This window comes from Nicotiana sylvestris, chromosome 6, assembly GCF_000393655.2.
Source record: "Nicotiana sylvestris chromosome 6, ASM39365v2, whole genome shotgun sequence".
Taxonomy (NCBI): domain Eukaryota; kingdom Viridiplantae; phylum Streptophyta; class Magnoliopsida; order Solanales; family Solanaceae; genus Nicotiana; species Nicotiana sylvestris.
The window spans coordinates 61045440-61069077 of record NC_091062.1 but is presented as its reverse complement, the minus strand read 5'-3'; the positions used below and the strand labels follow the sequence as shown (position 1 = coordinate 61069077).

The window sequence follows — 23638 nt, the reverse complement described above, 5'->3', positions numbered from 1 at the left end:
GTTGAGACAATCTCGTGCCTGTTGAGACAAACTCGTGCCTGTTGAGACAAACTCGTGCCTGTTGAGACAAACTTGTGCCTGTTGAGACAAACTCGTGCCTGTTGAGACAAACTCGTGCCTGTTGAGATAAACTCGTACCTGTTGAGTCAATCTCGTGCCTGTTATGCGCTATTTAATTATGATAAGTTCTGAGGCTAACAGGCACGGTACGAGTAAGAAACCTCCCACTTCCAACTTGCCAATAACAAACTATCTTACAATCCCCCACTAGTTTGTTATTTCACTTCATAAAACTTGTGAATAATTGAAAGTATCTTTTACAGATTTGAACTTTCCTTTAGTGTAAGTATTTTAAAGTTTTGACGAAATTAATGGTATCTTAAGATTTGAACCACAAATCCTTATGCCAAAACAGAAAATACCACACACACAACGTTATCTAGTAGCTTAGAAAATCCAGTATTCGCTTTAGCACGTTTACGACCATGTGCTCATCCTGAATTCATGAATATTTACAAGATCAACCCTTTAAATCTTGCTAGAAGCGGCACCACTTCAATATTCATATAGGTGGAATTAGTTATATGTCCCTGTTACTCCAGACATTAATAATTCCATTAAGATTAATCAACCTTTTCATGTAACAGTATGCACTTTGGAGTTTGTCTTTATGCCCCTGTTATAACAAGCATTTAACAACTCCTTAACTCCTCATATAACAGTAAGTAGTACATTAGAATTAGGGCTCCTAAAGAGGAGATCAGTGCTTAAACAATACAAGTAACTTGTTATTACCCATTGAACTTATATTGTAAAAGTGTATACTAACTCAAAGTGGGGTTCCCATTCCTTGTATTTAATTTAAGGGTCTCAGCGCCATCTCTCCACAAGTTTGTTGTACTACATCTCTACCTAATGGCTTCGTAAGTGGATCAGCCAAATTCTTATTTGATCTCACAAATATTATAGCTATAGCTCCATTAGTAATTAATTCTCTTATATAAGCATGTCTCAAGCTTATATGTCTCGATTTCCCATTATATATTTTATTGTGAGCAACACACATTGTAGTCTCACTATCACAGAATATGGAAATGGTTGGCATAGGTTGTGGCCACAACTTTATATCAAGTAACATATTCCTCAGCCATTCTGCTTCTTTTCCAGCAGCTGCTAATGCAATAAATTCAGATTCCATAGTAGAATGGGAAATACATGTTTGTTTCTTGGATGCCCAACTAATGGCTCCACCGCCTAGAGTAAATATCCATCCTGATGTGGATTTATTATCATTAACACTTGTAATCCAACTTGCATCAGAATATCCCTCTAATACATTAGGAAAACCATTATAGCAAATGCCTAAGTGCTTTGTATATTTTAAATATCCAAGTACTCTACTTATTGCTTTCCAATGATCATTACCTGGATTACTGGTAAACCTTGAAAGTTTACAAACAGCAAATGCAATGTCGGGTCTAGTGCAATGCATTGCATACATCATACTACCTATCGCACTTGCATACTCCAACTGTGCTACTGCTCTTCCAGTATTTGCAGTTAGCTTAACACTAGAATCATAAGGAGTATTATACCCCTTTATTCCTAAATGACTGAATTTAGTAAGGATTTTATCTATATAATGTGCTTGTGACAAAGTCACTTGCTTGTTATCTCTTTTGACCTTGATTCCCAAAATAGTATCAACTTCATTTAAATCCTTCATTTTAAAAACTGAGGTTAGATACTTTTTGGTCTCGATAATTCCTTGTAGATTCGTACCAAAAATCAGCATGTCATCGACATATAAACAAATTATTACTCCATATTCTTTTGTAAATTTAGAGTAAATGCACTTGTCTGTATTATTATGTACGAATCCGGTTGATAGTATCACACTATCAAATCTTTCATGCCATTGTTTAGGCGCTTGTTTAAGACCATAAAGAGACTTTATCAATTTGCAAACTTTCTTCTCGTTTCCCGGAAGAACAAAACCTTCAGGTTGTTGCATATATATTTCTTCACTAAGGTTCCCATTTAAAAAGGCTGTTTTAACATCCATTTGATGTACGTAAAGATCATAGATAGAGGCCAAGGATAAAAGGACTCTAATCGATGTTATTCTTGCAACAGGAGCATATGTATCAAAATAGTCTATGCCTTCCTTTTGAGTGAAACCTTTTGCAACTAATCTTGCTTTGAAGGTTTGGATGGAACCATCTGTATTGTACTTTCTCCTAAAGACCCACTTACAACCTATAGGTTTTGATCCAAGAGGAAGATCAACCAAAACCCAAGTGTTGTTGGATATAATTGAGTCTATTTCATCATTAATGGCCTCTTTCCAAAAAGCAGCGTCTCTAGAAGACATTGCTTCTTGAAACGTCTTTGGGTCTTCTTCAACATTTAATACAATTGGAATTTGATTACAAACGTTTGTCCTATCTCCTTCAACAAGAAATACTATAGATTGTGAAGAAATAAAATCAGAACCAAGATGTTTTTCCTTTCTTATTCTTTGGCTTTTCCTTGGTTCTATCTGCATATCATCACTTCTTTCCTTAGTTTTAATAATTTCAGGAAGCGACAATTTATTAGCATCAATACGTTTTCCATTTATTTCAGTCATTTCATCAACATTGTCATTTATAAATCTATTTTCAATAAATTCAACATGTATAGATTCTATAATGACATTAGATTCTAGATCTAGCAGTCTATAAGCTTTGGAGTGTTGTGCATATCCTATAAAAACACTTTTAATTCCTCTAGGACCCAATTTTGTTCTTTGATGGTCAGGTACTCTATAATAGGATATACACCCCCACACTTTAAAATAATTTAAATTTGGTTTTCTACCATTCCAAAGCTCATAAGGCGAAATATGCATACTCTTTGAAGGCACTCTATTTAAAATATAACATGCAGTTAGTAGTGCTTCACCCCATAAATTATGTGGCAAATGTGCATTAAGTAACATAGCATTAACCATATCCACCAAAGTTCTATTTTTCCTTTCCGCTAACCCATTTTGTTGAGGAGTATAAGGGGCACTCATTTGATGTATTAGGCCATGCTCTTCACAGAACTTATTAAATTCGTTAGAAAAATATTCTCCGCCTCTATCACTTCGAATAATTTTAATTTTCCTACTCCTTTGATTTTCCACAACAGACTTGTATTCTTTAAACTTTTGAAAAGCTTCGTCCTTAGTTCTAAGTAGGTAAACATATGTAAATCTAGAGAAGTCGTCTATAAAAGTAATAAAATATCTTTTGCCTCCTCTAGTTAATTCTCCATTTAATTCACACAAGTCTGAATGAATTAAATCTAATAGTTCTGTGGATCTTTCAACTTTACGAAATGGTTTCTTTGTCATCTTTGCTTGTATGCAAATTTCACATTTTATATGTTGAGTTTTACATGAGATATAACCATTTTTGGACATATAATTCAAAGAGCCAAAATTTAAATGTCCTAGTCTAGCATGCCATAAACAAGAATCAGACTCAACGATGTAAGCAGAAACATAATTTATTTCATTAATACTCAATTTGAACATGCCGTTACAGTTATAGCCTTTTCCAACAAAAACACCATTCTTAGACACTATTACATGATCAGACTCAATAACTATCTTGAAGCCTTTCTTTGACAGCAAAGCAGCGGACATTAAGTTTTTCTTCATATCAGGAACATGATACACATTCAGTAACGTCAACTTCTGGCCAGATGTGAAGTTAATCTCAATACTTCCTTTTCCAGCAACATCTGCCGCAACATGGTTTCCCATCAAGACTTGTTCAGAATCCTGCACTTCTGCATGTCTTGAACATCTTCTTGTCATAACAGACATGAATAGTAGCACCCGAATCTAGCCACCAGTCTTGAGTTTTTGTAGCAGCGGTAGCCACATTCAACTCTGTGACCATACCAATTTGCATTGCGGAAACCATGGCAACCAGTCCTTGGGCAGAATTTTCCACTATGTTTGCCTTTTCAGAATTTCCAGATTTTTCAATCTTTCTAGACTTTTCGGTGTTGCCTGCGTTGAAATTTATTCCTGCCTTTCTATATCTGCAGTCCCGAATCATATGGCCTTTCTTTCCACAATGATGACAACTAAAGTTCTTTCTCTGTTTAAAAGAAGACTTTTTGGAAACTTTCAGATGTTTGTTCCCACTTCCTGAACCATTCTGACTGACAAAATTGACTGCGGAACTCGAAGGCTGACTAATAGCATCACGAGCATGAGTCTCACTTTCAATTTGAATGTGAGTACGAAATTGTTCCACAGTCATTTTATCCATAGAATGTAGGATTTTCTTTCTGTAGTCATTCCAAGAGGAAGGCAATTTCGAAAGAATAGCACCTATTTGAAGTGCATCATGAATTTTAACTTCAAGATCACTTAGTTTTGATATTAAGATTTGCAGTTCATGAATTTGATCCATTATAGGCCTAGTATCAAATATTTTAAATTCAAAGTACTGCAGAGCCAGGAATTTGTCAATACCTCGTTTTTCATTCTGGTATGCAGTTTGTAGAGCAGTCCAAATCTCTCTTGGCGACTTCAGATTGCAGTAAAGATCATAGAGTCGATCTGTCAAAGTATTCAGAATATGGCCGCGACACAACAGTTCATCATGTTCTCGTTTCTTCCTTTCTTCCTTGACTACGTCAGAATCTTCTGCTGTGGGCTCAGGCATTCGGAGGCAAGGCAGAATCAAGAACATAGTAGATATTGAGAGCGGACAACAAGAATATCATCTTGTCTCTCCAACGGGTAAAGTTCGTTCCATCAAAGCGATCAAGTTTGATGAACTCCTTCGGATTCTCAACAACAGACATCAATTTCTCCATAGCAGAATAACTCTTTAAGATTGTTAGAAATAAAATAATCAAATTGGCTTTGAGGCGTGAAAATCAACTGTCCTTAAAGAGTTATCGCCTGTATACTAATTTAGGGAAAATACAAAACGATTCTCTTCAGGATACAACAAAGCCTGCAGTAACACTTGTGATTTTCTATATCCACTTCGTTGGAATTCTTGTGTATTTATAGGCAACCAACAGACCCTTTCTGATAGGATGTCTTGTTTCACAAACAGACACGACTATTTATTCAAATTTTGAATTTAAAATTCAAATAAATAATTAACTCTAGGATCTCGTGCCTGTTGAGTTAATCTCGTGTCTGTTGAGTCAGTCTCGTGCCTGTTGAGTCAGTCTCGTGCCTGTTGAGACAAACTCGTGCCTGTTGAGACAAACTCGTGCCTGTTGAGACAAACTCGTGCCTGTTGAGACAAACTCGTGCCTGTTGAGATAAACTCGTACCTGTTGAGTCAATCTCGTGCCTGTTATGCGCTATTTCATTATGATAAGTTCCGAGGCTAACAGGCACGGTACGAGTAAGAAACCTCCCACTTCCAACTTGCCAATAACAAACTATCTTACAACTAGTTTATTACTAATAGACCCTGCAAATTAACACGTGCAACGCACGTATTCTAAAATTAGTATATATAAATGTGGTTCGACAGAGCAAAGAAACTACGTACACAAGGGACTACTTCTAAAATATAGTCCAGAAGAAGACTTTGATAACTGATTCACCACAAACAAACACCTATATTGTAGATCAACTATCAACCACGGATATATGTAGAACAACAACTTATTTAAGAACAATAGACGCAGAGAAGAAAAGTGTTTTTTTCTTTTCTTGGGCGCGGTGGGGGTGGGAATGCGTTGGGTTTGCACTCTGAACTTGATATAAAAGTATATACAAGGAGTTTTTTTGTTTTCTGTATTGTTTTAGAAGCAACTCCTGGGAGTGACTGTGCCACCACGTCTTCCACTTGCATTTCTACAGTAGGATATTGCAGGCCTTCTTAAGCGATCATTGTGAGTAAGCTTTATGTCTTGCAGTCTGATTCCAGTGCATGGATTTGTATAACTGCAATCAAATTTCATAGCTGCCTGTGTGGATGATGTCCCTTTCACATTCTTGTATGTTACTTGACTCACCTTTACTCCTGAATTCTTCATTTAATAAACAGTAACTCTAATTCAGATAGATAACTAAGTTTATTTGCAAATGATAATAATAATATTAGTTATTCTTTCATGTGCGTTATAATTGGAAAAATTAAAAAATACCGCTATCTATTAATTTTTACGTTTGTCGTGCTTGTGTTTTTACGCATGCAGATTAATCTTCACATTGCTTACAAAATTGTAGAGGAAATGAGTTGCAATTTGTTGGAGATGAGTTAATGATATATATATATATACCTGATGAGGGCAATTATTATTGGGACAATAGTTTTGGTCAATGATTATGGGGTACCCAACATTCTTCATAATAAGATTTGAGAACATGAGATTTTTAGCATAGCCACCACTTGGTCTTGCCCAGGACTTTACTCTAACGCCATTCTGTGTCTTCGTGAAAACCGAATTTGTTACTGTTATATTCGCAACTCCAGCTTCGTTGTAACTACTCCCCAAACTTCCTATGCTGCAAATGTGAAACAAACAATCAACACGATATACTATCACAAACACGTCATATTTGAGTCAGAAATCGTATTAGTCGGACTACAAAATAATTGAATTATTAGAATATGTTGTAAATTTAATATCAATAGACAAATGTATCTTGTCCTAAAAACGTGAAATTTTACATGACGTGATCGCATACTTTAATATGATACCAGTACAACAGGGCAAATGTCCTATCCTCAATCTCATCATCTAGTGCTTGTCCAATAAAAAATTCAGGCCAAAAAAGATGTGGGTAAGCTTAATTAAATGTAGGGAAACAATTCAATTATATTTCTCTAACGTTTGTGATTTATCTTATATAAGTATTTCCTTTAACTTTCGGCTCATAGGAGCCCCCACCAATATCTCTCGTGTCAAATATGCTTCTTCCAATGACAGTTTTTCACCGTAGAAAAATTGGTCAAGCCACATAGGTGGTATACTTGGACATTTTTAATTGTTCAGGGACTTGCTTCAGATTATTGCAGAGAATATAAATATACCAAATTATAAGTTTATGGGAAAATTTGGATCTTTTGTTTGTCTACGTGGCTCCACCGTCGCAAATGTCATAGTCAAATTCGATATCCTGCAGAGGGAGTGTCAAATACGGGATAAAATTAATGATGTAGGGTTTTCAGGGATCAAAAGATAAACAGAGAGCGAATGTAAGATAAATCAAATGCTTAAAGAGTAAATTTGAATATTTTTCATTAAATAAATTTAAAATAGATGTGTCTCCAATTTAACAATTTAATGTTTTAAGAGATTTAAATTTCCTTTATGAGTTACATCTAAGTTCGGAAGGTAATGACTCGTGTAGATCAAATCTAACTTGCACCATAAGTTAGATAGACTTACTCTTATTTTTTCTTCCTTATATATACTACATAAAAATGGATTAACAATAAAAAAAACAAACGTTTGTGAAAGTAATCATTTACCTGATGCCATGTCCAGGTCCACATCCAATTTTTTCAATCCACAAGTTCATGGAACCAGGGCCAACGGAAATGCAGTCATCTCCAGTCTGGATGATGCTGCCGTAAATGGTAACCCCTCTTGAGTTTTGTACATGAATGCCATCAGTATTTGGGCTTCCACTTGGGGCTATTATCTTCACATTCTCAACTCTCACATTGCTGCTGTAACCTATTCCCACATGTACTCTTTGACTGTGGAGTGATGTTAAGCCCCTCAACAGTACATTGTTACACCACATAAATTGTATTGACTGCAAATACATAGACATTTTAAATCATCAATGTTAGAGATTCCTTAGACAGGTAATTTCTTTTTTGTAGAAAAATAATAGTACTAGCTTCCCTTGTCACGACATTAATTTCTTACTCGTTTTATCGTGTACTTATTAGTTATTATTATTGTGTTGTGATATAGACAGTCCAAAATTCAAGATGAAACTTAGTTTTCTATGGAATTTGATGCTTAAAGAAATGAAGGTGAGCCATAATTCACTTCATGGAGAAGAAGCTTCGACAAATGTTGAAATATCTGAGATTTTTTTCCTACTGGATAGATACATTTAAGATAAAAAAGAAAAAAAACCCTAAGAAGTGACGGATATAAATGAGAATAAAGGAAGTATACATACCCTAGCTCCTTGTGGGCAAGACTTTCCACCATTTCGGCACGACCAATAACCATGACCCTTGGCGTTCATAGTTCCTCCATACACTGAAAGCCCACTTACCTTATAAAACATAATCCAGAACTCAGAATGACCAATTGCGTGATAATTGGTCGGAGCAATAAGAGTACCGTCAATTCGGAACTCAATTCTTCTCCGGCAAGGGCCGTTTAAATTCAACGTTCTTACCAAATATGTTCCTCGTGGAATATACACATTGGCCTGGCTAGTAGAGTGGCAGGCAGCAGACCAAGCGCGAAGAAATGCGGAAGTTGAGTCTGTCCTCCCATCTCCCCTAGCCCCAAAACTAACCACATTGTAGGCTAAACAAGAAGGTATTAAACAAAAGAAGAGCAACAAAGAAACACCGGTACATGTCATGGTTTTGAAGTTGGCCATGTTGATTGGCTTTTAGAGGTCGTTACAATGAAAATAAAGATTGTGCATTTGCCTATTTATAGTTATTCATATGGTGTCCATATAATAATTTCTTTTATGTCCACATGACAATAGATAATTTGGTTTTGCGCTAGTTCGGATGTAGATTTAGAAAGTGACTTAAATGCTACGGAAATGGACGATGGATGAATTCCAGGGATGTACATGTGCTCGTTATATTAAAAAGATGAAAAAAGGACAAAAGAGAAGCGGAAAGATCATGGGATTTAAAAGAATTATTTCAATTTATAAGATCCATAAAGAACGCAAGAAATGCATCAGTTGAGTGCAACATCAACATGTGAGTTGCCAGTTATACAATTTTAATTTTATCGGCATTTTTAGCTAGCAAGATCTGTTAATAACTAGAATGTAGAAAGTTACAAATGAATAGACGGTTTAGAAGTTTTAAGATGAATCCAAACCTTGTTTAAAGGGTAATTAGGTAATGTTCGTTTATATTGACTTTAGCAACTTGTCTCTAAATAATACTCTGCATGTATGTAATTCCGCAATGATTTAAGGAAAGATGAAATGTGTAATCCACACGTCATGGCCCACATCATCTCCATGTTATGATATGTACGGTAACCATGTGATAAGTTGGCTCGTATTTTGTCTACACATCTTGTTTGCTTCTTGCAACTTATCAAGTTGATTGGGCTTTATTTGAACTCGGTTATACTGTAACAAAACGGGTCAGACTCTGGTCGTGTTCAGCTCGAGCAGGATCGGACTAAGCTCGGGCTTGGTCGAACTACAACTCGTTACCACATTTGATACTGTAGCAAGTTCAATTGAGCACAGTTGGACTCGATATTGCAATCTCCCAGAGGCTCCGCTCTTGCTGGGCTGCGGTCAGGGGCGGACCCACGTAGGGTCAAGAGGGTTCAAATGAATCCGCGTTGTTGAAATTTTTTGATATTTTATATAGGTTAATTTCTGTAAAACGAGTATATTATGTTATTTGAATATGCTTGATACAAGTTGATCTTGTGGTAAGATGGTTCAGCAGGTTCAAAATCAAATGAAGGTTCTGAAGTAAGTCACACTTTACATCACAAGTGTACGTGGGCCTAATAAATGGGGGAGCTAGCATATTTAGTTAAGAGAATTTTTTCCATAAAACACTATCTTTTAGTAGTAGTTAGTCATCTATAGATACCATTTGCTATATTACGGATTATAGATACATTTTCTATGGTTATAAGATGTATTTGATATATTTAAGCTATTATATTCATGAATACAGTAGCAAAAATAGGTGTGAATCAGGGAAGCCCAGCTAATCAGTTATTGTATTCGAGTGTATTCGACTGTATTCATGGAGTGAAACATTGGATTACAGTTGGACAGATTATTGTATTCGACTGTATTCACGGCGTGGAATAGGGGATTACACTGTTTTTAAAACGGAAAGTGAATCAATTAACATAATAGACTCCTAATATAACTCAACAAACTCAATTATAACACATAAATTTTGTATTTTCAGTTATAAAAAAGTTTCTCAACCGAAAAATACCCCAAAACATAGCAATCTTCAGAGAAATTATATAATACATCTGAATACATAAATTATATTAATTAAAAAAATATATGAATACATTCATGGCATATAGCGAGATAGTGAATACAATGAAATACATAAAATACAGCGGGATACATTGAAATATAATGAGAAAAAAGACAGTGAATACAATGAAATACATGGAATGCAACAAAATACATTAAATTACAATGAAAAAAAAAGACGATGAATACAATGAAATACATGAAAATACAGTGTGATACGTTTAAAATACATTGAAATATATTAACAGAAAATCAAGTTGCTTAGCCCCAAAATACGTCGTCTTTGTTCAAGAACAAACCCTAATTTCCAACTATTCCTATTGCAGCAGATGCAACAACAACGTCAGATGTATTTGTCACATGCTCCAAATCCCAATGTCAAATCTGGGTTTCGGAGTTCTCTCGCTATAGTCGCTATTGTTTCTCAAAATTGTGTTTCAATGGCGGTAACGAGTGGCTTAACAACCTCTTTTGTAGGTGACAGTTTTCATTGTGATAATTTAAGTTCTACGTCTTTTTCTTTGTCTTTTTCTCCTTCTGTGGGTTGTTTTCGTCGTCAAGTTAGATTATTCGGGAACGGTCGGAGAATTAAACCGGTGGTTTATTTGACGAAATCACATTCTTTAAGCCCTAGATGTGAGGTTGCTTCGAACTTGGTGGTTAATAATGGTGAAAAGGAATCTAACCACAGACATAAAGAAAATAGTATAACTGAATAGCGTATTTAATGGCTTAGGGATAGGAGGTACCAAAATTAGATATTTTGCTATAAATAGTAAAAGGTATCTATAGAATATAATTTTTTAAATGGTATTTATTTAAAATAAATAAGGTGTTAACCTTTGCTATCGGAGGTAAAATTCCTTTAATTAATTCTTTTTTTCAAAATGAAGAGCTAGCTAGTTTATTCTTTTAGTTTGTTTTTTTATCTCTATCTTCTAATTTATTTCTATTTTGATCTTATATTTGATCTCCTACTCAATCCAATAAGAATTAATCTACAGTCTATTTAACTTCATAATATCAAAAAGATTTACAAAGTAAAATCTTACATTATTTTTGATAAAATATGCAAATACAAATCTTGAAATTATTTTAATTTGTTACTTATATTAAACTAGTTTATCCTAAATAGTTTATTTACGTTACATAGATTGTTAGTTCACTTTATAAGTCATCTTCCCTTATAGTTTCTTGCAGTTTATTTCTAGTTATAACTCATTTCTACCTATTAGCTTTGTAAATTAACAACTTTGTTATTTGTTAAATTTATTAGAGTCTAATAAAACTCTAAATTGTATAAATAGAATTTTTTTAAAGTTTAAATGAAAATGTAAAATTAGATATATAAATTGTTAACATTTTTAATTAAAGCAATTATTTTTTGTTAAATTTTTTATGTTTCGCACTACTTTTTGGAAAAAATAAAAAAGAATTCGAAACTCATATTTTTTAAATTATTCATTTTAAGGTAGCATTATGAACCCAAAGAAGAAGCGCGGGGCAAATCCCGCTTGTCCATATAACCCCAATCATCAGTTAATGTTGGTGTTGAACCCACTTGTATAAAATCATGGGTCCGTCACTGGCTGCGGCTCAATGCCTACACGCCTATTGTATACGGGTAAAATCGGGCCTAGGAGACGTCCCATTTTTTGATAAGGTAAATCGAGCAAGAAACGCGATGAAAAGGAGTCGAGATCGAGGCACGGGTCTCATCGAGACAGAGTCCGGGGGCTCGACGCCCACCCTCGAGAATATCGGAGCCATGACCTAGGGATTGGTCCAAATACCAAAAGACTTCAGAGAGCATTATCGGGCAGCCGAACATGATTAACAGAAGGTCGTGACCCGTGACCAGTCGAGTATTATAGCGTGGATCTCGACACGTACCGGCGAAAGTCTGGTGATTAGTTAAACGGAAGATTTTTATCTTTTATGGAATTGTACCTAGAGTAGGACTCCTCTACTATATAAAAGAGGCTCTGATTATTCATTAATAACATTGAAACACGCATACTAAGGCAATACACTATTACTTTCTTTCATTTCCAAGCTCTTACGTTTGTTGATCAGTGTTTCATTATTATAAGCCTAAGATCGAAGATGGATACCTTGTTGAGACTACCGTCAAGTCCGGAATCATCCCCTCTTCCTTTATTTTCAAGCGGTTTGACAATTCATCACATCTTTTATCTGTTTAATCTAGCAATATTTACTATTTGTATTGAGTTGATTCACGTATCCTTAAAACCAATTATAAATTTAATTGTTATCCGTTTTTAGGGTAATAAGTTTAGCACCCACCGTGGGGCTAAGGATAATAATGGAAATTTAATACAAATTTTCATAACACACCCTATTTTACACTTGTTCTTTTAAGTGTCTTTAATTTCAGGTTAAAGTTTAAAATGTCGAACTCCCAATCCGCCCCTTTGAACGTGGACGCTGAATCTGGCCACCATGGAGAGAACGACAATATGATACCTACCAATGAGTTTGAACCTGCTGACCCCAATGAGGTCCCGATCGTAGATCTAATCAATGTCAACTCTCATGTTGCCATCGATGCTAACTTGCCCACCGACCCGAAAAACATCGTTCGCGGGGAAGCCAGGTCGGTAACCAGGGATACGCACGGCGATGAAGGAAATGGGATCAACTTGCAAGTGATCTTCGAAATGCTACAGGCTCAGCAGGTAGTAATTGCCCCGTTGCTAAACCAAAGCCGCTCTCCTAGTAGAATTGAGCCCGAACCGTTTCGGGAAAACACTCGCAGAAATGAACCAGTCACAGAAAGGCCGAGTGATGTTGAACTCGGGACCAACCCCGAGATAATAAAGATGCTTGAGGAATTAATCAAACGGGTGGAATTAGGAGAATATAATCGAAGCCAATGACAAAAAAGTAGAAACCTACAATTCCAGGGTCGACCAAATCGCAGGAGCGCCACTGATACTGAAAGGCTTGGATTCCAAGAAGTTTGTTCACAAACCTTTTCCTCTAAGCGCAACTCCGAAGCTAATCCCAAAGATATTTCTCATGCCCGAAATTCCTAATACAATGGAACGACTGGCCCAAATGAACATGTGACCTCCTACACGTGCCCTATTAAGGGGAACGACTTGGAAGATGATAAGATCGAGTCTATCATGCTGAAAAAGTTCGGAAAGACCTTGTCAAAAGGAGCTATGAGATGGTATCACAACTTACCCCCAGTTCTATTGACTCGTTTGCTATGCTTGCAGATTCCTTTGTAAAAGCGCATGCCGGAGCCATCAAGGTCGAGACCAAGAAGTCAGACCTTTTCAAAGTAAAGCAAGAAGATAACGAGATGCTCGGGGAGTTCATGTCAAGGTTTCAAATGGAATAGATGGACCTGCCACCGATCGCAGATGATTGGGACATTCAGGCTTTCACCCAAGGACTCAATATTCGAATCTCGTTGGCTTCAAAGCAATTGAAGCAAAATCTGATAGAATATCCAGCAGTAACTTGGGCCAACGTCCATAACTGTTACCATTAAATATTAAGGTCGAGGATGATTATCTTGGGCACCTTTCAGGTCTGTTTATCCTGTCAGAGCTAGTGACCGACCCAAAAGAGATATTGATCGTGAACCAAGATCAAATAGAGACCGGTATCAACCATACAATGGAGATCGAAGAGGCAATAGGCCCAGATACAACCCTGTGAGGAGTGAGAGAAGGAGTGACTAATGTCATAATAATCGGGGTTCATGAGCAAGAATGGTTTTGACAGACCCATCAAGCCTAAGGAAGTACCGAGATTATCAAAGTACAACTTCAACGTTGATGTTGCTGCCATTGTATGTGCCATTGGACGCATCAAAGACACCAAGTGGCCTCGATGTTTATAGTTCGATCCTGCCCAAAGGGACCCCATCCTAATGTCTAAATATCATAGCACTCACGGTCACAAAACTGAAGACTTCTGACAACTGAGAGAGGAATATGGACTCTAATAAGTAGATTGAGCAGGAGGAACCTCGACACGTCATTAACATTATCATTGGTGGAGTCAACATACCCTAGGGGGCGATGTTAAAGGGTACCAAAGTGTCATCACAAGGGAAAAATAGACTCGAGATTACATGGCATAGGGGACCGTATCCTTCAATGACGAGGACGCTGAGGGCATCGTGCAACCACATAATGATGCATTGGTAATATCTGTACTCATAAATAAATCTCGAGTTAAGCGTGCATTAATTGATCCAGGTAGCTCGGCAAGATCATCATATCGAGGGTCGTAGAGCAGCTGGGTCTACAAGGCTAAATTGTGCATGCATTCCGAGTTCTAAATGGATTCAACATGGTATGTGAGACTACTAAAGAAGAGATAGCGCTACCGGTGAACACTGTCAGAACCATTCAGGCAACAAAGTTCTTCGTGATCAAAGGAGATATGAGATACAACGCTCTATTCGGGAGGCCATGGATTCACAATATAAGGGCAGTGCCCTCGACACTACACAAGGTATTGAAATTCCCGACACCAGGAGGGGTTAAAACTATTTACGGAGAACAATCGGCCGCAAAATGATGTTCGCGATCAATGAGGTGATCCCGATATCCGCGCTCTCAACATCTAAGAACAAGTTTGATCACCAAGGAAGAAACCAAATAGAAATCACCGATGTTGTTCCTTGCCGATCCAGAAAAGCAGGGGACGAGCATGGATGACGACTACAGCATGTCCAAGTCTTTCATAGCCCCTGCCGATTCTAATGAAACCAAATCGATAGTCGAGGAACTGGAGAAAGTCATATTGATCAAGCACCTGCCCAATCGTAAGGTATACCTAGGCACCGGGTTAAGTCCCGAACTCAGGAAAAAACTCACTGAATTCCTTATAGCTAACATTGATTATTTCACTTGGTCACACCTTGAAATGATAGGGAACCCGCCTGATATAACTACTCATGAGCTGAGCCTAGATCCGAAGTTCCACTCGGTCAAACAGAAAAGGAGGCCTAAGTCCGAAGTCAAGCATAAATTCATCAAAGACGAGGTATCTAAACTCCTTAAAATAGGATCCATTCGGGAAGTTAAATACCCAGATTGGTTAGGAAACCTAGTAGTAGTCCCTAAAAAGGAGAATAAATTAAGAATGTGTGTAGACTACAAATACTTGAACAAGGCATGCCCTAAGGACTCTTTTCCTTGTCCCAACATCAATCGCATGATCGACACGATGGCCGGCCACGAGATCCTCAGCTTTCTTGATACCTATTCCGGGTACAACAAAATTCAGATAGACTCGGGTGACCAGGGAAAAATATCCTTCATCACTAAATATGAAACCTATTGTTATAACATAATGTTGTTCGGATTAAAAAATGCTAGTGCCACTTACCAACGACTAGTAAGTTGCAAATAGGAAAATCAATGGAGGTTTACATTAACAATATGCTAGTTAAGTCCATGCGAGCAGAGGACAATTTGAAACATTTTCAGTAAACCTTTAACATATTGAAAAAACACAATATGATGCTGAACCCAGAGAAATGCGCATTCGCAGTTATGTCCGGGAAATTCCTCGGATTCAAGGTGTCCAATCGGGTAATCGAGATCAATCCCGATAAGATCAAGGCCATAGAGGACATTAACGTGGTGGACACCATCAAAGCTGTCCAAAGGTTAACTAGGCGCATAGCTGCCTTGGTTCGGTTTATCTCAAGGTCCTCCAACAAGAGCCATCAATATTTCTCGTTATTGAAGAATGTGAATAATTTCTCATAGACCCTGGAGGACCAACAAGCCTTGGAAGAATTCAACCGGTACCTTTCGGGCATGTCTTTACTTCATACCCCGAAGGCAGACGAGCAGTTGTATCTATACTTAGCGATATCTGAGATAGTGGTAAGTGGAGTCCTGGTTCGGGAAGAGGAAGGTACACAATTTCTTATCTATTATGTTAGAAAGAATCCAAGCAAGGCCAAAACTAGGTATCCTCACATGAAAAAATTAGCACTCGCTTTGCTAAGCGCCTCTAGGAAGTTAAAACCGTATTTTCAATGCCATCCCATATGTGTCGTGACTACTTACCCGTTCAAGAAAAAATGCATAAACCCAAGTTCTTGGGGCAATTAGCAAAATGGTCCGTGAAAATTAGCGGGTACGATATCGAATATTGACCCCGAACCGCCATCAAATCTCAAATCTTGGCGGATTTCGTGGCCGACTTAACGTCGGCCCTAATACCTGAGGTTGAAAGGAAGTTGTTGCTGAACTCGGGGACTTCCTCACAAATCTGGACCCTCTTTACGGATGGTTCCTTGAATGCAAAGGGGTCCAGACTTGGCATCGTGTTGAAGCCACTGATAGGTGATGTAGTTAGGCAATCTATTAGAACAGTAAAATTGACTAACAACGAGGCCGAGTATGAGGCCATGATTGTAGGTCTCAAGCTGGCTAAAAACCTGAAGGCCGAGGTGATCGAAGCTAAGTGCGATTCCCTCCTTGTGGTGAACCAAGTCAATGGGGTGTTCGATTTCAAAAGCAACAAATGCGAAGGTTCCTGGATAAAATACAGGTCGGTTCAAGGATTGGACTATACAACATATACCTCGGGATCAAAATAGCAAATCCAATGCTCTTGCTAACTCAGGATCATCAGTTGATGATGATGAATTCAACTCGGGAACGATCGTACAACTTATGAAATCGGTAGTGGAAGAAGTCCACACCGATATACACTCGACAAGCTTAACTTGGGACTAGAGAAATAAGTATATAAATTACCTTAAGATCGGGAAGCTGCCCTCGGATCTTAAAGAATCGAGAGCTTTGCGCACAAAGGCAGCAAGGTTCAGCTTTTCCGAAGACAACACCCTATTCTGGAGAACGTTTGATGGCCCACTTTCCATATGTTTGGGACCGGGAGATACCGAATATGTTTTGAGAGAAGTTCACGAAAGAACCTGCGGGAACCATTCGGGTGCTGAATCGTTGGTTCGTAAGGTAATCAGAGCCAGCTACTACTGGATCAACATGGAAAAATACTCAAGGGAATTCGTATAAAAATGCGACAGATGTCATAGGCACACACCGATGATTCATCAGCTCGGGGAGCTACTACATTCAGCCTTGTCACCCCAACCATTCATGAAATGGGGAATGGACAACGTCGGTCCCCTGCCATGGGCACCCTGGTAAAGCTAAATTTATATTATTTATAACCGACTATTTTTCTATGGGTGGAAGCCCAGACATTTGAGAAAGTCAGGGAGAAAGAAGTTATTGATTTCATTTGGGATAATATGCCGGTTTAGAATGTCGGCTGAGATCGTATGCAACAATGGGAAGCAGTTCATCGGCAGCAAGGTTAGCAAATTTTTTGAGGGCCACAAGATTAAAAGGATCCTACCAACACCCTATCATCCTAGTGGGAACGAGAACGTGGAGTCTATGAACAAAACCATACTCCAAAACCTTAAGAAGAGGTTGACCAACGCCATAGGAAAATGGAAGGAAATTTTGCCCGAACATATCGTATGACATCAAAATCTAGTATTTAGGCCACCCCGTTCTCGTTGGTCTATGGTGCCGAAGTGCTAATGTTGGTCGAAGTAGAAGAATTGAGTCTCAGGTTCTGATATGCGATCGAAGATTCAAACAACGAGGACATGAGTACGAGCCTGGAAATGTTGGACGAGAGGCGTGAGGCCTCCCTCGTCTAGTTGGCCGCCCAAAAATAATGGATTTAAAAGTAAATAATCAGAGATCCAACCTTCGACACTTCAATGTCGGGGACTTAGCATTAAGAAAGGTGACACTGAACTCCCAAAACCCGAACGAAGGGAAACTGGGGCTGAATTGGGAAGATCCATACCGAATTATCGAGATTACCGGCAAAGGGTCATACAAACTCGAAGCAGTGAACGGTGAGTGACTACCGAACAACTGGAACGTAACCCACTTAAAACGATACTACTGCTAAGGTATGAGCCCATTCATTCTTTTCTTTACATATATCATGAATTGGACTAACACTTGCAGGTAACGGCCAAGGAATGATGCAACTTTTAGGTCTGAAAGCAAGCATTGCACTCTTTTTCCCTTGAAATGGTTTTGTCCCGAATGGGTTTTCTGGCAAGGTTTTTAACGAGGCAACAATGGATCGTGCTAACTTAGAATTGAAGACCGGTAATGAACCAAAGTCGAGGATCGCATCAATAGTATCTGAGCCCTTTCAACGATCGAACTCGAATAGTGGGGGGGGGGGGGAATCACCCTCGGATAATGAGTTTAGCAAGGAAGAAAACTTTGTGCTTGAACAGTCCGGGATCGGTGGATAAAATTTATTATAAGGGCCAAACAGTCAAATGAATCATGCCAGCATAGACCACTTGATCCATAACACGAAGCTTGTACATATTTGTAATCTTGTATGTCGCGCACAGAAATGAAAGAAAGTTTCTACCTTGCAGATACATATTTTGTCCCTTAAGACTATTACATTTTGTTCCTTAAGGATATTGATCCCAATGGCCGCCTCTATCAGAATCTAAGATATCACCCCCACTCGGGGACTGTCGTCCAAGGAAAAATCGGATGACTCAGGCTATCAAAGCCCGGGAGCACAAAAACCTATTTGGCGGTGCCTAAAACTTTAAAGTTTACGACCACTCCCGCTCAGGGACTGTCATCCTAGGCAAGCCCAGATGACTTGAGTATCGATGCTCGGGGTACAAAGCCTATTTGGCAATACTCGAACTTAAAAGCCTACAACTATCCTCAAAATGTCTCGGAGACACCTGAAGCCCGTAACTAAAACATAAGTCCTCCAAAACTTCTAAGCCGGTTCAAAGATTACCCTCGGCCAAATTATAATCTAAGTAAGAACTTTCGGGAAAGCTTCCAGTCATACAAAGTCCCCATGAGTTTTAAACAAAATTACATTGAGAACGATCCTTGTTCGAACCTCCGATTAAGAGACTTTATTTGTACTAGGCCCAACTCTATACTGGGCCACCTCTTTTCAGCATCAGCCCTGGTTATTTCCGTCACTCACTTAGCTATTTTAAGCTCCTTGCCTAGGGCATCCTGTTCAGGGATGGCCGAGCCCAGTTGAGACTGGAGGTCTTCATTTTTTGGGATCAGGACTCAACTTTATCTGTTGCTGCGCAAAGTTGGACCTCCGCCAAGGCTAGTTGCTCCTGGGCAGTCTCCTTTTCCGAAGCCAAACTGTCCATTTTGCCTTTCCACTCTTCGGCCATGGCCTTGACCTTGTCTATCTCGTCTCGAAGTTGATCGATCTGGTCAAGCTTCTGTTGGACTTGCAGGTTTTGACCGTTAGCTACCATGTCTAACTCTTCATCATTAACTTCAAAGATTTTTACATGTTCTACTAGGTCGGCATGTTCTTTTTGAGCCGCGACCAACTTAGCCCGGAGTGTCTCGATTCCTCCTTCGCATTGCTCGCTAAGTAGCTTGTATATATCCCTCTTCTCAGCAAGCACTTTGACATCAGCCTCGAGCTGGCTAAGCTTAGCCCTGTACCGGAGAAAGGTTTCATGATGGAGAATCGAGGCATGCAAAAATGTGACAAGGAAAAGGCATTACAAGTATCAAAATTTAAATTCGAAAATAAAATAGTGTAATGACACCTTACCTGGTTCAGTGCCTGTTGTGCTTCGTTGAACAAGCACGACACATCCATCTCACTCATTTTTTCTTGGTATTCATCGGTTACCAGGCACCGGAGGTAGCTAGCTACCCCAACAGGGGCAGAAATAATACAGGCGTCTTCCAAGAAAGTGATAATAACTAACCTCTTCCGACCAGGATCCACGCTCGGAGCGATAAATCGACTGATCAATCTTGGGCTCGAGTTCGGCCCACCAACCTCTAAGGATGGACTTTTCCTCAGTACCTCTAAGTCACCCAACCCGGAGAAGTCCTCCAGGGTGGTTGAGTCCATGCTATCAAAAAAATAGCGAAGGGGATCGTCCGCTCTATGAGCCCCTTCATTGCATTGCTACTTCGTTGCTCGAGCTTTATCGAACATGGATTCTCTAAACGAAGGCGATCCCAAAATTTCGATAACACCAGGTGGGGCGGTGTCGGTGTTTTCAGAGGTCTCGACCCTCAACTCTACACCAGCCTAATGAACATGAGAGGGATTAGACTCCGTCGTTTCCCCTGGGCTGCCACCCGTTCCTCGGGGATAGATAACTCGTGGGCCATAAAAAGTTTGTCCTCCTTGGGCTCGTCCATGATCCGGTAGAGTATGTCCAAGTCAGGAACTCGGGAGCTGGATCTTTCTTTTGGCTTATGAGCCAACCTTCTCCTTGGTTTCTTTTTCTCTAAGCTCGGGGAACTTGGGGCCCTCCTCCTTTTCTTCTCTCCTACTGTGGCTCTGGGCTGCCCTGAAGTAGAAGGATAAGCGGGCAGGTCCTCGTCCCCTACCAAGGGCCTAAGCTTGATGGTCTTAGGCAAGCCTACAAGAAAGAGAATAGAAGCAATAAGGACATAGTGTTGGAAAAGAAAGTCTAGTGCTGCTTATTCAGGAAAAGAAATCTTACCATGAGAACGGGCCTCCCAGCGGCCCTTCGAGAGCTCGCACCACGAGCGCTCGACATAAGGTAACTTTGAATAAATGCCTTTGATCCACTCCTTGAGCCGAGGAATGGAATTTAGAACTCAAGGAGGGCTGCGCCACAGAAAATACCGATGAGAAAAAGAAAGGTAAAATATAAAATCGACATTTAAAAGGAAGTTAAACTTACGTGATGCATTCCACTTCTCGGGGAATGGCCTCCACTTGGCAGGGATCAAGTCTGTGATCCTCATCTAGACAAGCATCCCTGCCAGCCCTGATCTTGATCCTCGTCAAAACTTGATAAAGGGGCTTTGCTGGCCCGACGTGCAAGCTTTATCAGTTCCCCCGAAAGATTAGGGGACTGTACGAAGGAGTAGATGATCATTGGTGAACATGCAAGAGTCGATTTTGTTCACAAAGAATCAGAGGAAGATCACGATCCTCCATAGTGATTGGTGTATTTGGCCGAGGGATACGTCATATCTCCTACAAAAATCCAAGATGATAGGGTCTACTGGGCCCAATGTTTAGGGATAAGTATAAACACTCATATATCCCTCAGCATGGTTAGTAATGATGTCATCAGGCCCGGGAATCACTACGTCCTTATCCATCCAGCGGCAATCCTTTCAAACCATATGAAGAAAGGGCTCAATAATGGAGCAGATGTACCATGAAACCGCCTCGCATTTTCCTTGAAACTAAGAGCGCTTTTTGACCTTGAAGTCGTCATTAACCGAACATCCTCCGGGGATGAAAATTTTCAAGGGGCTCTCGGCTGCTGATTCATCAGTGGCCACGCCCAGACTGGGCCACTTGAGGACAACCACATCAGGGACGGTCTCCTTGACCTCAATGGTCGGCTACGAAGAAGAAAGAGCACCTTTCTGAGGAACAATCTTGGATGTCTTCGCCATTTTTATTTGGGTAAAAAGGTTTGAAGGTGTGAAGGAAGATGAGGAGATGAAGAGTTTAATCTTGCTGAGAAAATCAAGCACGCTAGCATAAGTAAAGGGTAAAAGAAAGATTGCAACTTGAAAAATGAAGGTAAGAATGTTGAAGAATGAAGGAATGTAGTGAAATCTTGAAGGATCGAAGGTAGAAGCTTGGTCAAAAGTAAAAAATGAACGAAGGAAGGAGTATTTATGAGACTTGGTGCCGTTTCGCATCCAGGAACGACCTGTCGATGGCTGACACACGTTGGGGTCAATATAATACGACTGACAGGACATTTTGGTTTCTTTGTTGTTTTGTGTCACGACGTGTTAAATAAGGGATCGAAGAACTCATGTCGTTCCTCGTCGTTTTCGTAAAACTTACTCTCCGAGGAATGAGAGACTATCTATATATGGGTGAAACCGAGACTAGGAGAGGCCTCGATTTCCGATAAGGTAAATTGAGCAAGAGACGCGATGATAAGGAGCCAGAATCTAGGCAAGGGTCTTATCGAGACAGGGTCCGGGGCTTAACTCCCACCCTCAGGAATATCGGGGCCATGATCCCGAGATCGGTCTAAATCCCAACAGACTTCAGAGAGCATTATCGGGCAGCCGGACACGATTAACCTAAGGCCGTGATATCCGTGACCAGCTGGGTATCATGGCGTGGATCTCGGCATGTACCGGCGAAAATCCGGTGATTAGTTAAACAGAAGATTTTTACCTTTTATGTAATCGTATATAGAGTAGGACTCCACTACTATATAAAGGGGGTTCTAATTATTCATTAACAACGTTGTAACACACATACCAAGACAATACATTATTACTTTTCTGTCATTTCCAAGCTCTTATGTTTGTGGATCAACGTTTCATTATTATAAGCCTCGGATCAAAGACGGATACCTTGTTGGGACTACCGTCGAGTTCGGAATCATCCCCCCTTTATTTTCAAGAGGTTTGACAATTCATCACATTTTTTATCTGTTTAATCTACTGATATTTACCGTTTATAATAAGTTAATCCACGTATCCTTAAAACCACTTATAAATTTAATTGTTATCTATTTTTTAGGGTAAACGCCTATGTGTATTCTTCAACCCTTTCTCTTGTGTACTCATGATGAAGAGACCTGGAAGTGAAGGAAAGCGCAACAGCATTTTCGGATGCGAATGAAGACTCGCTTAAAAACATGCGAATATATAAAATGAAAATTCCTTATATACTTGAGGATACATCTACTAAAATTCGAGCAAATAATCCGGCTGGTGATAATATGAAAAGTAAGAGTTGATTTCTCAAAAGGTTACTGAATTAATGGAAATTTCTTAAGAAAATAACTTAACTTTATTTTGTAACCGAAAAATCACTATATTTTGTTCATTGTAACATGAACAAGCTAATTATGATAATTTCTCAGAGTTTTTTTTATTGTTTCTGTCATCATTGAACCTGTGTTGTCATTACATTGGACTCTGACTATCTTTTTCTGAGCTCGTTACTGCTTTCAGTCCAAGGTTAGTTCTATTACATATTGAGTAAATGGGGTCAGTTGTACTCATACTATACTCTGCACTTCGTGTGCAGATCCAGGTATATCTGGACGTAGGAATTGCTAGATCTGTGCTAGTACCTACTTGGAGACTTCAAGGTAGCTACTATGACATCCGCAGACCTTGACTCTCTTTCCTTTTATTTTCTTCAGTATTGTTCTACTACTCAAACAGTTATACTAGAGTTTTTGGTTTATGCTGATACTTAGTAGTGCTCATGTACTCGTTGACACCTGATTTTTTTACGGATGGTTGTAGCAGTTTTCGGTTATTTTTATCAGAAATTTATGAGATTCCACTGTTGAGTTTATTAAAATATATTTATTCAAATGTTTAGTTGTTATGTGATTGTCGGCTTATGCAG

General features: G+C 39.0%; 1 protein-coding gene across 1 annotated transcript; it reads right to left on the bottom strand.

Annotated features, from left to right (window-relative positions):
- Positions 1 to 5546: 5546 nt before the first annotated feature.
- On the bottom strand, positions 5547 to 8604 carry LOC104217621 (polygalacturonase-like). The gene is made up of 4 exons (XM_009767915.2): positions 8165 to 8604; positions 7497 to 7786; positions 6301 to 6526; positions 5547 to 6048 (listed from the first exon to the last, which is right to left on the bottom strand). Exons 1-4 carry the CDS (start codon positions 8597 to 8599, stop codon positions 5821 to 5823), a joined length of 1179 nt encoding a protein of 392 aa, XP_009766217.1. The 5' UTR covers positions 8600 to 8604; the 3' UTR covers positions 5547 to 5820.
- Positions 8605 to 23638: the final 15034 nt, after the last annotated feature.

What these genes read in the sequence shown, in the direction of transcription:
- LOC104217621 (XM_009767915.2), bottom strand. Translation starts at nt 8,599, where the DNA reads ATGGCCAACTTCAAAACCATGACATGTACCGGTGTTTCTTTGTTGCTC. An exon ending in CTTGCCCACAAGGAGCTAGG is followed by an intron (nt 7,787 to 8,164) that starts GTATGTATACTT and finishes ATGTATTTGCAG; the next exon opens with TCAATACAATTTATGTGGTG. An exon ending in GGACCTGGACATGGCATCAG is followed by an intron (nt 6,527 to 7,496) that starts GTAAATGATTAC and finishes TCACATTTGCAG; the next exon opens with CATAGGAAGTTTGGGGAGTA.